Raw genomic sequence first — 17,413 nt, forward strand, 5'->3', positions numbered from 1 at the left:
ATTTTGCGGCTTTCGACGGCACGGCAACCGGAGACGACGCGCTGGGGACGCGAAAATGTGCAGTCGGACAGGGAGGCGGCCGAGTGGGTCCGGGTGTCTAATTGAGTTGACCGGTGTCACTGTAGTGGGGCCCATGTGCTTATCTTATCAGACGAACAGGGGTAGCTGCCCGTTGCGCATTCTGCAGGTGGCCCAAGCTCCCCGCATGGTCCAAATCTCTCCGGCCCATCCTCCATCCAACCAAGAACTTCACCTCCTTCCCCCCAAATTCCATCCTCACCCCAAGGGCCCATCACCAAGATGAATCTCAACCTCTCCGGCACGGTAAATGTGTTCAAGCTTCTGTTCAAGCCCACGCTGTGTCTGCCGCAGCATACGGTCGCGACGTTCAACGACCTGCCCATCCCGTTTGAAAAAGCCTTTGAGGGCCAGAATCGGAAATGCGACATCAGGGCCGTGGTGCTCGACAAGGACGACTGCTTCGCGGTTCCCCACACCAACGAGGTCCACAAGCCCTACAAGGTATGTCACTGCATGCTTGCTTTTGTAAAATAGTCCGCTGAATCATCATCAAGGAGCGCTTCGAGCAGCTCAAGGCCGCGTATCCCGGCCGCCGGCTGGTCATCGTCTCCAACACGGCCGGAGCGACGTCCTATGACAGCTCCCTCGAGCTGGCCAAGGAGCTCGAAGAGGCCACCGGCATCACCGTCCTGCCTCACAAGACGAAGAAGCCCGGCTGTGGCTCCGAGATTATGGAGTACTTTCGCAAGCACCCCGAGACGGGCGTCTCCCATCCGTCTCAGGTTGCCGTCGTCGGCGATCGCTTGACCACCGACATGATGCTCGCCAACATGATGGGCGGCTGGGGATTTTGGATCAGAGAGGGTGTTGTTGCTCCCGAGAAGAAGAGCATTGTTAGTATTCGTCCCTCCAGAGTCAAGCAATGGGTTTCTAACTTGGTTACAGCTCTCGAGACTTGAATGGCGACTGGCAGCAGCGTTGACTGCCAGGGGGTACAAAGCAGCCGACCCCCAGAGTCCTTTTGAGTAGGCTGTCTTTCAGCCGGGCTTTCGACCTAGGATCAAAGGGCCCAGTGCATCGTTGTGCTGCTCGTCTCGGTTGAAGTTCTCCAAGGTCAAAGAGAGTTCAGCTTCAACTCTCCACAGGCCTTTTGCAGACGACGTCGGTGTGCGAAAGGCCTGTGAGCAGTGGAGCAGTCTTGCCGTTGTGCTCTGCTGAGGGTGGACGAATATCGACATGTCGAAGACGATCCAGCAGATGGCTCAGCAGCAGATGGAGTTTCGGTCAACTCAGGGGCAAGTCGTTTGTTGGACTGTCTTTGACATCACCGAAAACTGGTTGGAGTCCCAAGCTTCTGCTTGCTCAGGGTGACTTGAAGCACACCCACTTGTTCTAGCTGCACATTTCAAAGGTCAGCCTTTGGCCATATCGATCCTCGTCAACATTCATTCACACGCAAGGCATCGATCCTGAGAAGCCACATGGATGCTTGCTGCTGTCTCCTGAAGACCTGTCCATGGTTGCGTCGTCCCTCTGTCATCCATGACCGAGTAACCTTGCTCGAATACGGCCATGATACCGACCTCGCCTCCGTTGCTCCTTCCCAGCAGGCCATCACTCGTCCAATCTTTCATCGCATCGACCTTTCGTCGCATCACCAATCCATCGCACAACCTATTCACCACATCGACTCTTGACCGCATCACCACTCCGTCACATCAGTCTTCCGTCGCAAAGCCCTTCTATCGCATCACCTTTCCGTCAGAAAACTCTTCCACTGCATCACCTTTCAACCGCATCGCCCCTCCGTCACATAACCTATTCACCACAATATGTTTCTACCGCATCGCCAATTCACCGCAACCTCTTGGGATTCCGTCGCATCACAACCAGAAGATTTGCTTTGGGCGGAAGAGGTGGCCTTCCATCGCATCACCCTTCCGTCCCATCACCCTTCCGTCCCATCACCTTCCGTCCCATCACCTTCCGTCCCATCAACTTCCGTCCCATCAACTTTCCGTCTCGTCACCCTTCGACCGCATCATGATTCGACTGCACCACCTATTCACCGCCATGGGGTCACTCAGCCCATCACGGCCCATCATGGCCCATCACGGCCGCCTCAACCACCCACAATATAAATATCAACCTACCACCCGCCTACAGGAGTCCGGCCACTCCTACTTCCTCAGGGCATACTTATTCCTTCCTACTTTTGACGCGAGCGCGTACTCAACTCGCTTTCGCTGATCGCTGCACAAATTCTTCCAAAAAAAGAAAAACAATTTCGAATTCCTAAACCCACAGCAATATTCTTCTTTCCGACCGCCAATATCTGTGACTTCGCAGCCGTTCCTTCCCAAACAGCACACACGAGGCGAAGAGAAGCCTTGAATCTCACAAGAATTGCCTCGAGAGCTTTCTATCGCAACTACGACACCCTTACCGCGACAATCCTGCACCACACCAACATGCCCGGCAAAGCGTGGAGCAAAGAGGAAGAGCGCGTCTTCTGGCGTTCCATCGTCCCTATTTCGGCGAAAGGGATTTGCGCTGGCTCGGCCAGATCTTGGGAAGAGTTGGCCGTCATCATGCAGCGGGAGATGGGCCCCAATGCCAAGCGCCAATACACCCAGCTCAGTCTTGGTACGTTCAGCGCATTCGATCGATTTACTTGCCGTGCTAACAATCAGACAGTGGAGCATTATTTCCAGAATCACGACAAGGAGCATTTCTCGCCCTTTGCGGCTCCGTACGTACGTGAGATGAAGAGTGCCATGGCCGCGCTTAAGAAGAGTCAGTTGCAGGGTGAGGCGTCTGTTCCTTCCCAGGATGCCCAGGCTCAGGACAGCTTCGACAAGCATACCGGCGAGACCACTGATGAGGAGAACGAAACCAGCTTCTCTGAGGGAACTGACCACAACGACGGAGATTACGTTGATGATGGAGGTGACGAAGACGGCGAGGGAGACGATGACGATGTTGTCGATGTTGACAACGATCTTCGCGCCTTTGCTCGGGACCAGCAGATTGAGACTGCCGCTCGCGCTGTTAACCGTGCTGCGGGTCGACGACCTACTTTCTCAGCCCCTGTGGCTGATATGAGCCCTCGTGGCCCTGGCTTGGTGTCCCAGCGCAACATGTCGCAGGAGCGCTTGTCGCTGCCCCCTCGCCCTCCCAAGGCTGTCACGCGGAACCGCGACTTCCGTGCTCACCCGTACGACAGTCCCAGGGTCTCTCAGCGTGGCCGGCAGCCGCTCCAGGAACGCGCTCGAATGGGAACCCCTCTCGAGACCAATAGCTACTATGACCAAGGCCATAGAACCCAGGCATACTACGGACAGCAGCCCAGCCGTCAGTCTTTCTACCATCAGGGTCCCAGAATGCAGGGCCACTACGGACAGGATTCTGGTAGTCACGGCTACTACGATCAGGGCCCCAGAGCTCAAACTTACGATCAGAACTCTGGCAACCAGGGCCACTACAACCAGGCGCGCGACTACTACGGCCAGACCACCATCCCCCAGGGATTCGACAATGGCCCCAACTCTGAGACCTACTGGGATCAGAGCGCCAAGAACCGTGAATACTACGAGCGGGAGTACGCCGCTCAAAGTCAGCAGTATATCAACCAGTGCCATGGTCGAAGTGACGACAGCCAGGGCTATCAGGGTCAGACTTCCAGCAGCCGTGGTTACGATCAGAACCGCAGCGTCGATGGTTCCGGACAAAACCACGAGAACCGGGGCTACGATCGTGGCTACGACCAGAGCCAGGCCACTCAGGGCTATCACGACCAGAACCGTAGCGTTCAGGGCTCCTTCCATGACCACGAGAACCTCGGCTACGAGCAGAACCATGCCAACCACGGCTACTACAACCAGGACCGCAGCATCCAGGGCTCCGACCAGAACCGTGGCTACGATCAGAACTACGCCAACCAGAGCTACGATCAGAGCCGCAACCAGCATGCCCCCGGTAGCCAGGGATACCACGCGAATGCTGCGTACAACACTGGTCAGCACCAGAATGCTCACTCCACGAGCTACAACGGTCACCAGCCTGCCGTGGGATCCCACCAGTACGGCCAGGAACTCCAGTACCCCCAGTCGCAGCAGTCGAGCATGGGCTACTTTGACGACCGTGTTGGAAATCGAGCCAGCTCGGCGCGCGTTGAGCCTCATGTCATGCCTCGCTACTCAGATCATCAAGTCTCGATGTCTTCTGGCCGCAGCTCGGTTGCGATGACGCCCAGCCACGACACCTCCGCGCAGCACAGTGCCGCGCCGTCTCCCGGCTACGTTGGCTATCCCTCGACCATTCCGGACTACATCCAGCGCCCCTCGACTGCCAGCTCTGGTCACCAGCAGCGCTCTCGCCGTCCTTCTGCTCATCAGCAGGTCAGCGATGATCATCATCGCCAGGGAGCTCAAAGCAACAGTCGCGAGGAGCCTCAGAATGAGCAGTTGCAGCATCCCTCTTCTTCTGCCCCTGTTCGTCAGCCTGCCAACGAGGATCAGCACCGTCAGGGAGCCTACCAGGAGAAGGAAGCGTTCCGGGCTCCATCTTTCTCTTCGGTCGCTCGTCAGCATGCCACCGAGGACTACAGCCGCCAGGGAGCCTATATGGATCGTCACGAGGAGCCCCAGAATGAGCAGATCCAGCGTCCCTCTGCCTCATCTGCCCCTCTCCCTCAGAATCCTACCGAGTACGCCCCCCAGAGCGATTACATGCACAACCATGGACTGACCGAGGACGAGCGATTCCCTCGTCCCTACGTCTCTCCCTACCCTCCTCGTCAGCATCTCAGCGAGCACAGCAACGATCAGGGCGGCGGCCCGAAGAATGCCCATGTGCCTCATTACGAGCCAGAGATGTTCCAGGCCTTTGAGGCCGCCTCCTCTCAGCGCAAGGAGTGAGCCTCTAACATTGTACGTTCTTTGCTCTCCAGGTCAGGATGTTGCGACTTGCATCAGGGCAACACTGGTATTCAGTTGCTGGATTTACCCGCGACTGGCACAGACCCAGTGATTACAGGGGCATCGCCACTCCATTACGGATCTGGAAGCTCTCACATTGGCATTGGGCATTCTAGCTGCATTCAAAAGGAAGCAGTCGAACGTCGACATCGGCGTTGAGCATTCTGGCTGGATTCGGGCCTTGGTTTAGGCGTTGGGATGAGGTTAATGGCAGAGATACCCATCATGGCTTTCGGGATGCAGACAGTGGGAGAAGGATAGACCCTAGTCGTCCAGGCCCCCACGAGATAGTTCCCCATAGCCCTTTCATAGGAATTGAGCATCAGCCAACCATAGCTTCCCCATCCTTCGATTGTGCCACCCTCTATCCCACGTCTCAGGTTTAATAAGATATGCATAATGACTAAGCCAACCGAGGGGGGAAACTCGAACGACTTTCTCGAGTCCAGGTCTCCAAGACTCCATGTTCGCCGGTGGGGTAACTGACACGAACAGCAAGCAAGGAAGGGTGGCATGATCTGATATTAAAAGTGCCGTCCGAGCGAAGGGGCAAAAGCAAGGCTGATAAGGACAGAATGGGCGACGAGAGGCGAACAAACAAGAACTATCGCAGGAACTCTCTAGTCTTTAAAACGTGGGCATCTTGCAATTGACTTTTTGGTTTTCATCCTTTGATTGTGTCTTTTACCCTCGATTCTTTGAAGTCAAACCAACGTTGAGCGAAACTTGCAGGGTTGTCGTTACTTTTTCCCGCTACCTTAATTCGATTGAACCTATCACATCAACGCGTTATCCAATCGACTATCCAATCTATCTTAACCCCCGAGCACTTTATCAACTCTCTTAAATCAGCACAACCAACCAAACCACCCAAATGACAGTCACAAAGCAAGCGCCGCCCACGATGCCAATCCACCTCGAGATACCAGTCTTCTCCCCGTCCTCGGCGCTGCACGCCCAGGCCATCGGCGCGCAGCGCATCGAGCTCAACGCGCGCGGGAGCTACGCCGTCGGCGGCACGACGCCCACGCTCGCGGACCTCGAGGGCGTGAACAATTGGCTCATGGTACCCGTGCGGATCATGATCCGGCCGCGGGGGAAGCGTCCGGAAGATGAAGTTGACTTTGTGTATGATGATGAGGAGTTTGAGGTCATGGTGAGGGACGTGGAGGCGTTTCGGGGCGTGTTGAGGCGGGAGAGGGGGGACGGGTTCGTGTTTGGGGTGCTGGAGAGGAGCGGCGGTGGTGATGGTGCGGTTGTGGTTGATGTTGAGAGGAATCGGAGGCTGGTCGAGGCCGCTGGCGGGCTGGCGTGTTCGTTTCACCGGGCTTTTGACGAGGTTATTCGCGATGGGGAGACGGAGACGATTGCGAGGGGGGTGAGGGATTTGGTGGGTTGCGGGTTTGAGGGGGTGCTTACGTCCGGCGGGCCGGGAAATGCGCCGGAGAACCGGGCGCTGCTGGAGGTTGTTGTGCGGGAGGCGTCGTCGGAGGGTGTGGTGAAGATGATGGCCAGCAAGGAAAAGGAGACGAAGGGCCTGGAGGTTATTGTTGGCGGCGGGGTGAGGAAGGAGAATGTTGAGGGGCTGGTTGACGGGTTTGAGGGGGCTCGTGTCTGGGCGCACTCGAGCTGTTTTACGGGCAAGTGTGCCGAGGGGGAGGTTGATGATGAGGAGGCGATGGGGATCTTGGAGAGGCTTGCTGAGAGGTGAGTTTTGAATCTTTCTGGATTTTTTGGGGTAGATGGTCGTGGGAGTCAGTGTAGATAGCGCGAACAGATCTCAACATCAGGTTACAAGCATTGAATCGAAGAGCAATGAAGTTCTCACGGGTTTTTGGCTGAGTGGCGTCTTCGTGAATCCTGGCGTTCTGCATCCACTCGGGTTGCGAGTCAACCCCCACAGAGTCGGACCGCGCGGGAGATCGACCCTGCTTAGCACACGAACCACGCCCCCTCGCAAGAGATCCGAATGGGGGCAGCAATCTAAACAAGAAACGAACAATGCACGACATAGCTACATCAGTTGACACCTGCGCGTCTGATCTTTCTGCCTCGCTTGCCTGCCTGTCTTCCGGGATGTAACCATGCTTGCCGCTCACCTAGGTTGGGCCAAGGCAGAGGCCATCTGTTTGTTCTTTTTTCCCGGTACCCTCGTCCTAGCCCCATCTACTTCCCTAGAGAAGAGCGAAGAGATCCTCTGCCCGTGAACAATACACCCAAAAGGGTAAATTGATCCCGTCCATCGTGGGCTGACGAGGAGGGACAAAACGGACGACGGAAAGTGGATCATGGTCAGTTCATCGGCCGATGATGGGCCCGAGCGGATGGGGGCCCGGGGTCCCGTTGTAACATCGCCGAGTGGCACCGTGGCCTAGACTCGCAATGTTGACTCGGGCAAGTTTGAGAGTTCCTTGCGTGAAGGCTGAATGGAATCATAGATCAGGAATCTTGGGATTTATGTTTGTGCTGCTTCTCGGGAGGCATCGTGCACAATCTCGTCGACTTGATTTTGGGGGCGGCGAGGCATGAACAACTCCACAAGACTATACTCTCGACGTAGCACGAGCCTCCTACGGTGCTTTCAATGTCAGAGAACGGTGCGCTACTTTGTATACGAAGATTGCCTTGGAGCTGGTTTTGAAACGAGTTCCTGGGTGACTTACACGGCGACGAGCGGAGAGGGAGCGTTTCCGTCCGTCCATCTGGCTGTCCATGTCGACAAACACCATAGCATCAACCAGTAGTTCAGACTCTTCAGTCTGGCGATAGTCATAGGGAGTGTTCTTGACCAACGTAATATTAGTTCTATACTTCATCACCGAGTTTCATTACGGGAGGGCCTCTCCAGCCTCTGTACCCAAACATCAACCGCCCCAACACCCACTCGCCATGCTTAATCAAAGTTCAAAACCTATTCGACCCCTTTCGACTCAAGCATGAAGAGCCCTGGCCTTCCTCGCACACCCAGCCCCAGGCGCCGTCGCATTCTTCGGCTGCGCGAGACCAAGACAGTTCGCCATCTTGTAGAAAACATCGATGTTGCTATACGTGCCGCCAAACGTCTCCTGGCAAGGTCCCCTCGCCCACACAGCAACGTCCGTCAACGAGTGCACGCCCTGCGCCTCGTTCGTAGGCAGCGTACCATTCACCACGAAGCCATCGACGGCGTCCTTGGGGTTGGCGTAGTAGTCCGTGGTGTTCGTCGCCGCAACAGCGGGCGTGCGCGCACCGTCGGCGTGGACCTTGTAGTCCTCGCGGCGGTCCGGGTTGGCGCCGAAGCCCGCGGCGATGGCGTAGCGCGGGGACCAGTTGAGCGGGAAGTTGGGCCCCGTGTTGTAGGAGACGCCGGGCTGCTCGACGGTGTACTGCGACAGGCCCGAGTTCGCGTAGACGCCGACGGCCTTGCGCTTTGTGCGGTCGTCTTTTTGCTCGGCGAGGTACTTTGTGTCGGCGTTGCCAAAGACGCTGCTTAAGTCAGTATAGAAACGTAAGTAGATATTGACGAGTACTCACTCAAAGCCGTGGCCGTGGTCGGATGACACGACTACGAGGGTCTCCTCGAGAATGCCGAGCTCCTCGAGCTTCTCCAGCGTAGCCTTGACGGTGTCGTCCAGCTCGAGCAAATCGCCCAGCGCGCGGTCGTAGTCGAGCGCGTGCATCTGCTTATCAATGGACGCGGCCTCGGACATCAAGAAGAAACCCCGCTCGCCGCCGCGGTTGTGCAGCGTCTCGACGGCCTTGAGCGTCATCTCCTTGAGCCCCGGAACGTCGGCGGCGGCGCTCTTGTTGCCCGTGGGATCGTTGCTCAGCTTGGCCAGGTTCTCCGTCAAAACATTGCGGTCGAGCCAGACGGGGAGGTTGCCCTGGGTGAAGATGCCGAGGATGCGCTCGTTGGGGTCGGCGGCTTCGAGCGACGTCTTGTTGAGGGCGACGCTGTAGCCCTTGTCGGCGAAGGCGGCGTAGTAGTCCTTACCCTGGTAGGAGCCCTTGCCCGGATAGAACTGCTCGGCGCCGCCGCCGAGGTAGACGTCCGGGCCGGTCATCTTCGTCCAGGTGTAGTTTGTGATGCCGTTGAGGGCCTGGTCGATCAGGGGCCCGTACAGGGACCGGGCGCGGGTGTGCGCCGTCAGGGCGATGGGGGTCGCGTCGGCGATGAAGGCCGTGGAGACGGCGCCCCAGGCGGAGCCCTGCGTTTGTTAGACTGGTTCAGGGGGTAGAGACGGACTGGACATACCCAGATGCGGTGGATCAGCTCGACAATGGTCTCGACCTTGGGGTCGTCAAAGGCGTCGGGGGAAGAGTCGACGTAGACACTGGCACATGTCAGTGAGCACTTTGACGGTCCATCATCTCCACTTACCCCATGGCGTTCACGGTGCTCTTGTGGCCAGAGTACAGCGCCGAGGCAGAGTTGGCAGAGTCGGTGATGTAGCTGTCAATGGAATGGGTCATCTGGTGACCAATGACGGGGAACTTGTCGAGAGCCAAGCTGGTCTGATACTTTCCATTGATGCTCTTATGGCCGAGAAGACGAGCGGCAGTGACCTGTGGGTGTCAGCATGTAGTTCAGAGATGTGAGCTTCGTAAATAATACCATGTTGGTGGTCATTCCGTCGCCTGAGTCCAGAGTTAGCATAGGCACAAACACCACAACCGCAGAGACATACCAATGAAGAAGATGACATTCTTGGCCTTCTTCTCCGTCGCCAGAGGTCGCACGACCCAGTTGGCGGTGGTCTTCTTGCCGTCGTAGTACGTGAGGGTGACGACATAATTCCCGGGCTCGTACAGCGCGAGGCGGCGCCAAATCTTGGACGCCACGTTGACGACGCTCTTCTGCTTGGCGTCCTCAGCAAAGAGGTCCTCGTACCACCCAAACGACCACTTCTCGAGCTTGGGCTCCTCGAGACCGAAGAACTCGGTCAAGCTCTTTGCGGCGCCGCCCTCCTTGGCAATGGTCGCCTTGAAGGCCTCATCGGGGACGCCGTTGTTGAAGGCCTCGGAGCCGTTGACGGGCGCGTGGACCTCGACGCGGAGGTCAAAGGTCTGGCCGGGGAGGAAGTCGGACTGGTCGGGCGGGAGGACGCAGCCGAGGTCCGGGCACGTCCCGAGGCGCTGGTAGGTCTGCGCCGAGGCGAGGGACGACAGCGAGGCCGCGGCCAGGACGGCGGCGAGTGGGTTGAGCTTGACCATCTTTGTGTGTCCTCGGGGTGAATTGGCTGCAGAGTAAAGCCAAAAGAGCACAATGAAGCGTTGGGATGAGAAGAAGGGCACAACAAGCTTGACCGGGACGTTGGAGCGGAAGCTTTCCTGCGGCTCGGGAGCTTATATACCAATAAGTTCAGCAAGGGGACCAAAAGTCATCCCATGTCTTTCAAGAGCCCAGAGGGTGTTACTCTCCCGCCAAAAGTTCCCCATCTACTGCATGACAAAAACACTCTGTCGGTTCGCGGATTCTCTCGTTCGCGGGTCCCATACTTTGAAGACAGCTCCGGGTGAGAGAGCTGCAGATTGCGCGGCGCATCATCCCAGCCTGCGCAGGACGTTAGTCCAACGTAATGGGTAGGATTCCGTCTGCACCGAGAGCATCGATATCGATGTACGATTGGACAGCACAGGGGCAGAAGGACGGCTAGGCCGAGATCATGACGGCGTGCTGGGTCGGATGGAAGAAGCTGAATGTAACTTCACGGCTCGTTTTGAGCGACAGAGGCACGTGTCTCTGCGCGAACTTTGAGGTGGTGAGTCGGGGCCATCTCGGGCTTCCCAACGCCAAGACACTTGTTATTTGACGGCGAAGCGGAGATGATGCTAATCATGCTAGAGCGAGAAAGAAGGAAGAAGCTCCGAAGATGGAAGCTGGGCGTGCTCGGTCTGCGGATTGGGGATGAAGCCTGCGAACGCTGCGTGGGGTGGGTTGCCAGAAGGCACAAGAGATGAACGGCGTCATGTGGCGTTGGCTTGGCGCTGCAGGTCGAGAAGGGATCATGAGCTTTCTAAGCTTGCTGAGCTTCCCGAACCTGATTTGAGAACCTCGCTGTTATTCGTCAATCCCGGCCGGGTTGTAGTCGGTCGAGAGGTTTGTGTTCCCGGGACGAGACGAGAGTTGACCGTGGCCGTTGGGTCCGACCCCGTGGGTGAATTGGCGCTTCTGATTGGCTGCTGGCTGCCGGTGTAAGTCGGGGAACCAGGGTTGACGGCGGGGAGGTATTGGTCTAGGTGGTGTCGATGTCTTTGGTGCCTTGGGAAAACAAGCTTACCATCTCATTTTACAGACTTTTGGCTAATCGCTGCTGCTTGCAAGAGTCCAAGATGATCCTTGAAGAAGGGCGTGTGCTGACGGAACGTGTTGTGGGTGATGTTCTGCGCAAACGCCAAGAACGACGACGGCACGAGCTCCGATGGACCCCCAGAACTTCGCCACGATGTGAAGAAGCTTTCCTTGGCTTTCCAATGGACCTGCTTCTTGTTCCGGAGACCACGTTGGGGAGCACGTTTTCTGCTAGTAGCATAGAAAGCGAGTTCGCTCCAAGCTGCGTTTTCCCCAATCGAGGTTTGCGCCAGCGGCATAGTTGACTGAGCCGTGGTGTCTTGGCTCAAGTCCAGAGTCATGGCAGCAAGTCGAGAGGATCGTAACATTGAACGGACCCAAAGCCGCGGGGTTGGAAATCAGCACACTTTTGACAGGTTCCGCCGTTTGGGATGATCATCATTTCTGTCAAGGGAAGAGGGTCACTTTGCAGGACACTGAGTACAGAGTATGAAATTGGTCTCTTAGAGTCTAAACATTACGAGTCTAAGTGTCTCTAGGACAAACGTGATCGACTGAGTTGCGCAGTTGCGAGTCAGATAATCGTACAGAAACCCCGTTTCCCAAACGCCGTGCTCTATGGGAGGAGTCAAGCGCTCAACTCCCAGGCCGAAAATGCAACAACTCAGCATGGACGAAGCTCTTCTGCTTCCCCTGCTCACTCGAGATTCTGCGCCTCGCACATCTGCTTATACATGCCCCCCTTGGCCACAAGCTGCGCATGCGTGCCCTTCTCCACAATCCTCCCGCCATAAAACACACAAATCACATCGGCATCTTTCACAGTCGACAACCGGTGCGCAACAGCAACCGTGATCCTCTCCCCGTCCCGCGCAGCCTCCTCCAGCGCGCGCTGCACAATCTTCTCCGACTCGGTGTCGAGCGCGCTCGTCGCCTCGTCGAGCAGCAGGATCTTGGGCTGGCGGATCAGCGCCCGCGCGATGGCGATGCGCTGCCTCTGTCCGCCGGACAACTGCATGCCGCTGCTGCCGCAGGGGGTCGCGAGGCCTTCAGGGAGCGACGAGACAAAGTCCCACGCGTTGGCTGCGCGGCAGGCCGCTTCGATCTGGGTGTCCGGGACGATTTCGTCCAGGGACTCTGCGTCGATCCCCAACGAAATGTTCTCGCGGATGGAGCCCTGGAAGAGGGTAGGCTCTTGCTGGACGAGGGCGACGATGTGGCGGTAGAGGCGGGGGTTGAGGTCCGACAGAGCCGCGTCGCCGTCGATGACGATGCTGCCTGTCGTCGGATCGTAGAAGCGTTCGAGCATGGCGATCATTGTGGATTTGCCGCAGCCCGAGGCGCCTACCAGGGCGACGAACTGGCCCTTTTTGATCTGGAGATGTGTTAGGCATGGTTTCTGTCAGGTACTTAGCGGGGACTCACTTCGAGATCGACTGCGCGGAGGACATGCGCTTCGGGTCGTAGGGGGTAAGAGAAACGGAGCTGCTGGAAGTCGACCGAGGCGCCGGCCTTTGGCGCGGCGTCGCGGTTCTGGGGCGTCTCCTGGATGGACGGCTGGAGGTCGTGCAGCCAGAAGAGGTAGTTTGCGGCGTTGATGCCCTTAGTCATGCCTGGGAGGGTCAGAGTGTGTGACATCACTAGCGGAGAAGATTCAACTTACTGCTCGAGTACTGGAACAGCTGCGACGCGGCCTGTCCGGAGAAGAATGTGCCCATGAAGGCGACGAAGAACTGGTACATTGTGATCTCGTTGAACGAGAGCAGCCGGCAGCCGTACCTATTCGAAAGTTAGCAACTAGATTGGGAAGACGCAGCACCCAAACTCACCAGAACCCGAGGGCCATGAAAAAGTACTCAATGGCCTGGGTCAGTCCAAACGCAACAGTCATGACGAAAAGGGGGCCAGTCGAAGCCCTCACGGCGTTGTCGAGCTCGTCAGTATACCTCTTCAACACCGACTCCTCGATAGCGAGAGACGAAACGGTCCTGATCGCCGTCACGGATTCGGACGCGATCGCCGCGCTCGCAGAGTACCGCTTCGACGTCTTGGTATCCAGGCGCGAGTCAAGTCTGACCTTGATATAGCCCGAGGACACCAGTGGCGGCATACCCGCGAGCACGACGACGAGACCCAGCTTCCAGGTCGTGGCGATAGCCAGGATACCGCACGCGATGACGTTCAGCGACGAGATGAGGATGAGGCCAATGTTGAAGCCCATGAGCTCGAGGATGGCCTGCGGGTTCGACTCGAGGCGACTGGCAAGCGCGCCCGTGTTGTTCTCGACGCGGTCAAAGAATTGCAGGTCCTGGCGGAGGAAATCGTTGAGGGACTGCCGGCGCAGCTTGTGATTGAGCCCCTGGGCGATGACGTTTGTGGCCCAGCCCATGACGAAGTAGCAGCAGAGCACGCCGAGGGCGAGGACGAAGAACATGAGGGAGTAGAAGTTGCCCTTGGTGATCATCTCGGAGCCCGTCATCGTGAAGACGTCGACGAGGTTGGCGATGACGAAGGACTGGCCGGGGAATGCGCCGGCGGCGACTATCACGGCCAGTAAGGTTGCGAGGTACGCCCACTTCAGCTCGGGCGTCTCGCGCACCATGCGGATGACGACGCTGATGAGGCCGATGGGCTTGTAATGATCAAAGTTGTCGCGCTCCTTCTGCGCCTCCATCCGCGTCTGGTCTGTCGTCCGGTACCGGCTCATGGTCTTCGTGAGCTCAATGTCCTCCTTCCCAGCAGCAGCCGCCGCCGTCACCGCTTCGTCGTCATCCTCCTCCGTCTCGGTAATGGATCCTTCCTCGGCCACGTTCAAGTTCTGCGCCCTCACGAGGCGGGTATACGCGCCGCCCTGCGCCAACAGGCCCTCGTGCGTCCCCTGCTCGACAATGGCGCCCTTGTTCATGACTACAATATTGTCCGCCTTGCGGATGGTGGCGAGTTTGTGGGCAATGACAATGGTCGTACGGCCCTCGGCGGCCTTGTCTAGGGCCTGCTGCACGACGCCCTCGGCGTGCGGGTCCAGGGCGCTGGTGGCTTCGTCGAGGAGGAGCACCTTGGGTTCCGAGATGATACTCCGTGCGATGGCGACGCGCTGCTTCTGGCCGCCTGACAGGAGGCCGCCGCGCTCGCCAATCATCGTGTCGTAGCCTTCGGGCAGCTGGGAGACGAAATCGTGGGCAAAGGCGATCTTGGCGGCGTCCTGGACGCGGCGGAGCTGCTCCTCGCGGGGCGAGGACTCCCACGGGGTTCCGACGAGGCCGTTGGCAATGTTGTCAAAGACTGTTCCCTGGAAGAGGACGGGTTCCTGCGGTTGTCAGAGTTGGTTCAAAATGTAGGTGCTTCTCATCTCACCTGCTGCACGAGCCGGACATTCTTCCTGAGCCAGTTGAGGTTCAGCTGGTCGATCGGCTGGCCGTCGAGCTTGATGGTGCCGGACTTTGGATTGTACCACCGCTCAATCAGCCCGATGATTGTGCTCTTGCCGGAGCCGCTGGAGCCCACGAGCGCCGTCACCTTGCCCGCGGGCACGTGGAGCGAGTAGTTATCGAGGACCGTGACGCCGGGGCGCGTCGGGTACTCGAACGAGACGTTCTCGAGGTTGACGACGCCGACGGTCTCGGTGGGCTGGTGGCCCGACTTGTCAAAGGGGTTGATCTCGGAGACGCGGTCGATGAGCTTGAAGAGCTGAGCGGCGGCGGAGGCGGCGCGGGTGAATTCGATGATGTAGGGCGCCAGCATGGTCAAGCTCGTTGCGCCGATGACCACAGATAGGAGGACCCTGAAGCCTGTTAGCTTATGCTTCTGAAAGATGCTGCGGACTACTCACGTGAAAATGTCTCCAGACTCGGTAATTTCGCCCCGGTTCAACATGTGGATGCCCTGCCAGAACGCCAGGGCGAAGCCGGCGTAGATGACAAAGTACTCAAACGAAAAGAGCACACCAAACAGGGCCGACTTCTTGTTGCCGATGCGGTGGGCGTCCTCGAGGAACCTGTCAAACTTTTGCACCAGCCGCGATCGGATCTCAAAGGCGTGAACGGTGCGCGCGCTCGAGAGGATGCCCTCGGAAAAGGAGCCCGCCTGGGCGTAAATGTCGAGGATCTTTGTCTCGAGGCCGGCTTCAATGGTAGAGACGACGCCCATCACAATCAGAACCAGGGGCGCGATGCAGCACACGATGAGCGTGAGCTTCCACTGCGTGACGAAGGCGATGATGAAGGCCGTGACGAAGACGGCGAGCCCCTGGAAGGTCATGGCGAGCTTCTCGGCGATGCCGACCTGGATGAGGCGGCCGTTGGAGATGGCTTGGGTGGCGATGGAGCCGCCGGAGCCGATGTCGTAGAAGGCAACCTCCTGGCGCAGGGCGGCGTGGAGGTAGGCGTGGCGGATGTTGCGCGTGATGCGGTAGGCGGAGAAGGTCGTCAGGGAGATGTAGCCGTAGGCGAGGACGAAGCGCGCGATGCCGAGGTAGACAAAGTAGAGGCTGAGATGTTAGCTTGTAGTGATGATGTGGGAATGAGCCGAGACGTACGCCAGCTTTGAGACTTCATTGCGAAAGTGTTGAGGGGTGGACTGGCCGGTGGTGAAGTCCTGGATGGTGGTGACGAAGCTGCCAAAGATCAAGTTTTGCAGGGCCACGCCGGCGCCGGCGCCCAGGGCGCATATTATCGCGATTGTTTGCAGGAGCTTCTCAAAGGGTCCCCCGAAGGAAAATATTCTCTGGGAGACGTCAGCATTCTTGCAAAAAGTGAGAGTCGACGGTGACCATACCAAGTAGGCCTTGAACGCGCCGCCTTCTGCCTTGACAGCTTCGTTTGGCGAAGCAATGGCGGCGACGGTATCCTCAGCCGGAGTGTGCTCCTTCTTTTCGGCCCCCATATTGTGCGGCTGACGGGTGGTTCACCCCAAGATCTGATCGTCTGTGTCGCGTGGTGTGTTCGTACTATCAAGAAATGTGAGCCGGCGGGTTGGCTTCTCTTGTAGATGAGATGGGGAAAACCAGACGATGCAGGTTATATCATGCGGTGCACCTCAAGGCGAGCCAGAAGAATGTTTTCAAACGCGCATATTGAAATTTGAAGCTCGGATAATGGAACACGCAAACTCGAGCTGACTGATCGCCAACATAGCAGAGTCTCCGTCATTGAAGCTGCTGCTGCGAGGCCTTGGCTTCTCCCGCGGACCGCCGTCATGGAAGCGAGAACGCCCCACTCTTCGGCATAGTGGACCCCCCGCTTCGGTGCAGGAACGAGTGCGATTGGTTCGACTCCAGCTTGGCAGGCTCACAGCGGGGGCCGCGGGTTCATCGCGCCCGGACGCCCACTCCGCTGCTTTGCTCGGGGCGCGGTGCTCTCGGGGCGCGAGACGTCAGACAATGTCCAGATTTCCCTTCATCCCAAACCATTAAAGGCTAAAGGAGTTCCCCCTCGATCGATGTGATGAGGTGTCACCGTGTCAGCAGGATGTTTTGGTTTGACCGAGTCCGACGTCGATGATGCCGATGACTCTTTCGCCGGACGGCGCGGTGAATATCTGGGACGCTACGGCGCCGCGCCGACACGTGGGGAGCGCTCTCTCCTCCGGGTTGAGCTACTTACGAGTCTCCGAACAGTTACCACAAAGACCGTACCTATGGACGGCATGTCGCCGTGACCAGCAGTGCCCTAGGTTGAGCAGACAGGTTGGTTTCGTGCCATGTGTCTCGGTCCATTTCGAAGATGGCATCCTCGATTCGGACAAAACAGCAAGCGGCAGATGCCCTCCATATAGTCCTGCCCGGCGCCATTCTGACCTTTGGCGCCGGAAGCCGAAAGGACAAGCGGACGCCGAACAATGGAAAGACTCCGTACTTGCGCCGCCCATACTCCGTCCCCGTCAGAGATGCTGGTCCATGCCTCTCCCTGCCTATCACGGGCATTCACAGATCCAAATGCGTCCATGCCGGCGATGTGGCCCTGGCGTTGCCGGTGGGATACGTTTGAATAGACTACAACGGCGGCGCTAGAACGTGACAACACTGCGATTCCGTGATCGACACGCTTTCTATTGGCGAATCACAGCTCTACAATTCCCTAGCTAGTTTCTACCTAAAGCCAGTGACCCCAGTTCAAATGCGTCTCTACAGCGGCCTATCCGGCGC

The 17,413-nt window shown here is 57.8% G+C and overlaps 4 protein-coding genes across 4 annotated transcripts; 3 read left to right on the plus strand and 1 right to left on the minus strand.

The window, feature by feature from the left end:
• Positions 1–300: 300 nt before the first annotated feature.
• CLUP02_07790 (HAD superfamily phosphatase) lies at positions 301–5,190 on the plus strand (the record flags this gene model as incomplete). The annotated part of the gene is made up of 12 exons (XM_049286783.1): positions 301–522; positions 576–914; positions 967–1,046; positions 1,088–1,182; positions 1,241–1,388; positions 1,438–1,548; positions 1,632–2,249; positions 2,329–2,358; positions 2,426–2,667; positions 2,719–4,936; positions 4,998–5,007; positions 5,059–5,190. The coding sequence occupies 12 exons, from the start codon at positions 301–303 to the stop codon at positions 5,188–5,190; spliced, it is 4,245 nt and encodes a 1,414-aa protein (XP_049143926.1).
• Positions 5,191–5,874: 684 nt separating this feature from the next.
• Positions 5,875–6,711, plus strand: CLUP02_07791 (CutC family protein; the record flags this gene model as incomplete). Its single annotated transcript, XM_049286784.1, has 1 exon — positions 5,875–6,711. The coding sequence occupies one exon, from the start codon at positions 5,875–5,877 to the stop codon at positions 6,709–6,711; it is 837 nt and encodes a 278-aa protein (XP_049143927.1).
• Positions 6,712–7,455: 744 nt separating this feature from the next.
• Positions 7,456–16,152, minus strand: CLUP02_07792 (ABC transporter; the record flags this gene model as incomplete). The annotated part of the gene is made up of 23 exons (XM_049286785.1): positions 7,456–7,578; positions 7,664–7,805; positions 7,965–8,465; positions 8,514–9,187; positions 9,235–9,313; positions 9,361–9,545; positions 9,595–9,617; positions 9,668–10,310; positions 10,397–10,533; positions 10,604–10,632; positions 10,692–10,960; positions 11,034–11,232; positions 11,278–11,595; positions 11,649–11,735; positions 11,818–11,934; positions 11,973–12,646; positions 12,697–12,884; positions 12,935–13,050; positions 13,101–14,578; positions 14,626–15,052; positions 15,101–15,757; positions 15,806–15,993; positions 16,045–16,152. The coding sequence occupies 23 exons, from the start codon at positions 16,150–16,152 to the stop codon at positions 7,456–7,458; spliced, it is 7,362 nt and encodes a 2,453-aa protein (XP_049143928.1).
• An 839-nt stretch (positions 16,153–16,991) lies between these two features.
• CLUP02_07793 (uncharacterized protein) lies at positions 16,992–17,255 on the plus strand (the record flags this gene model as incomplete). Its single annotated transcript, XM_049286786.1, has 1 exon — positions 16,992–17,255. The coding sequence occupies one exon, from the start codon at positions 16,992–16,994 to the stop codon at positions 17,253–17,255; it is 264 nt and encodes an 87-aa protein (XP_049143929.1).
• Between the last annotated feature and the right edge of the window lie 158 nt (positions 17,256–17,413).

Source organism: Colletotrichum lupini, chromosome 4 (genome assembly GCF_023278565.1).
Source record: "Colletotrichum lupini chromosome 4, complete sequence".
Taxonomy (NCBI): domain Eukaryota; kingdom Fungi; phylum Ascomycota; class Sordariomycetes; order Glomerellales; family Glomerellaceae; genus Colletotrichum; species Colletotrichum lupini.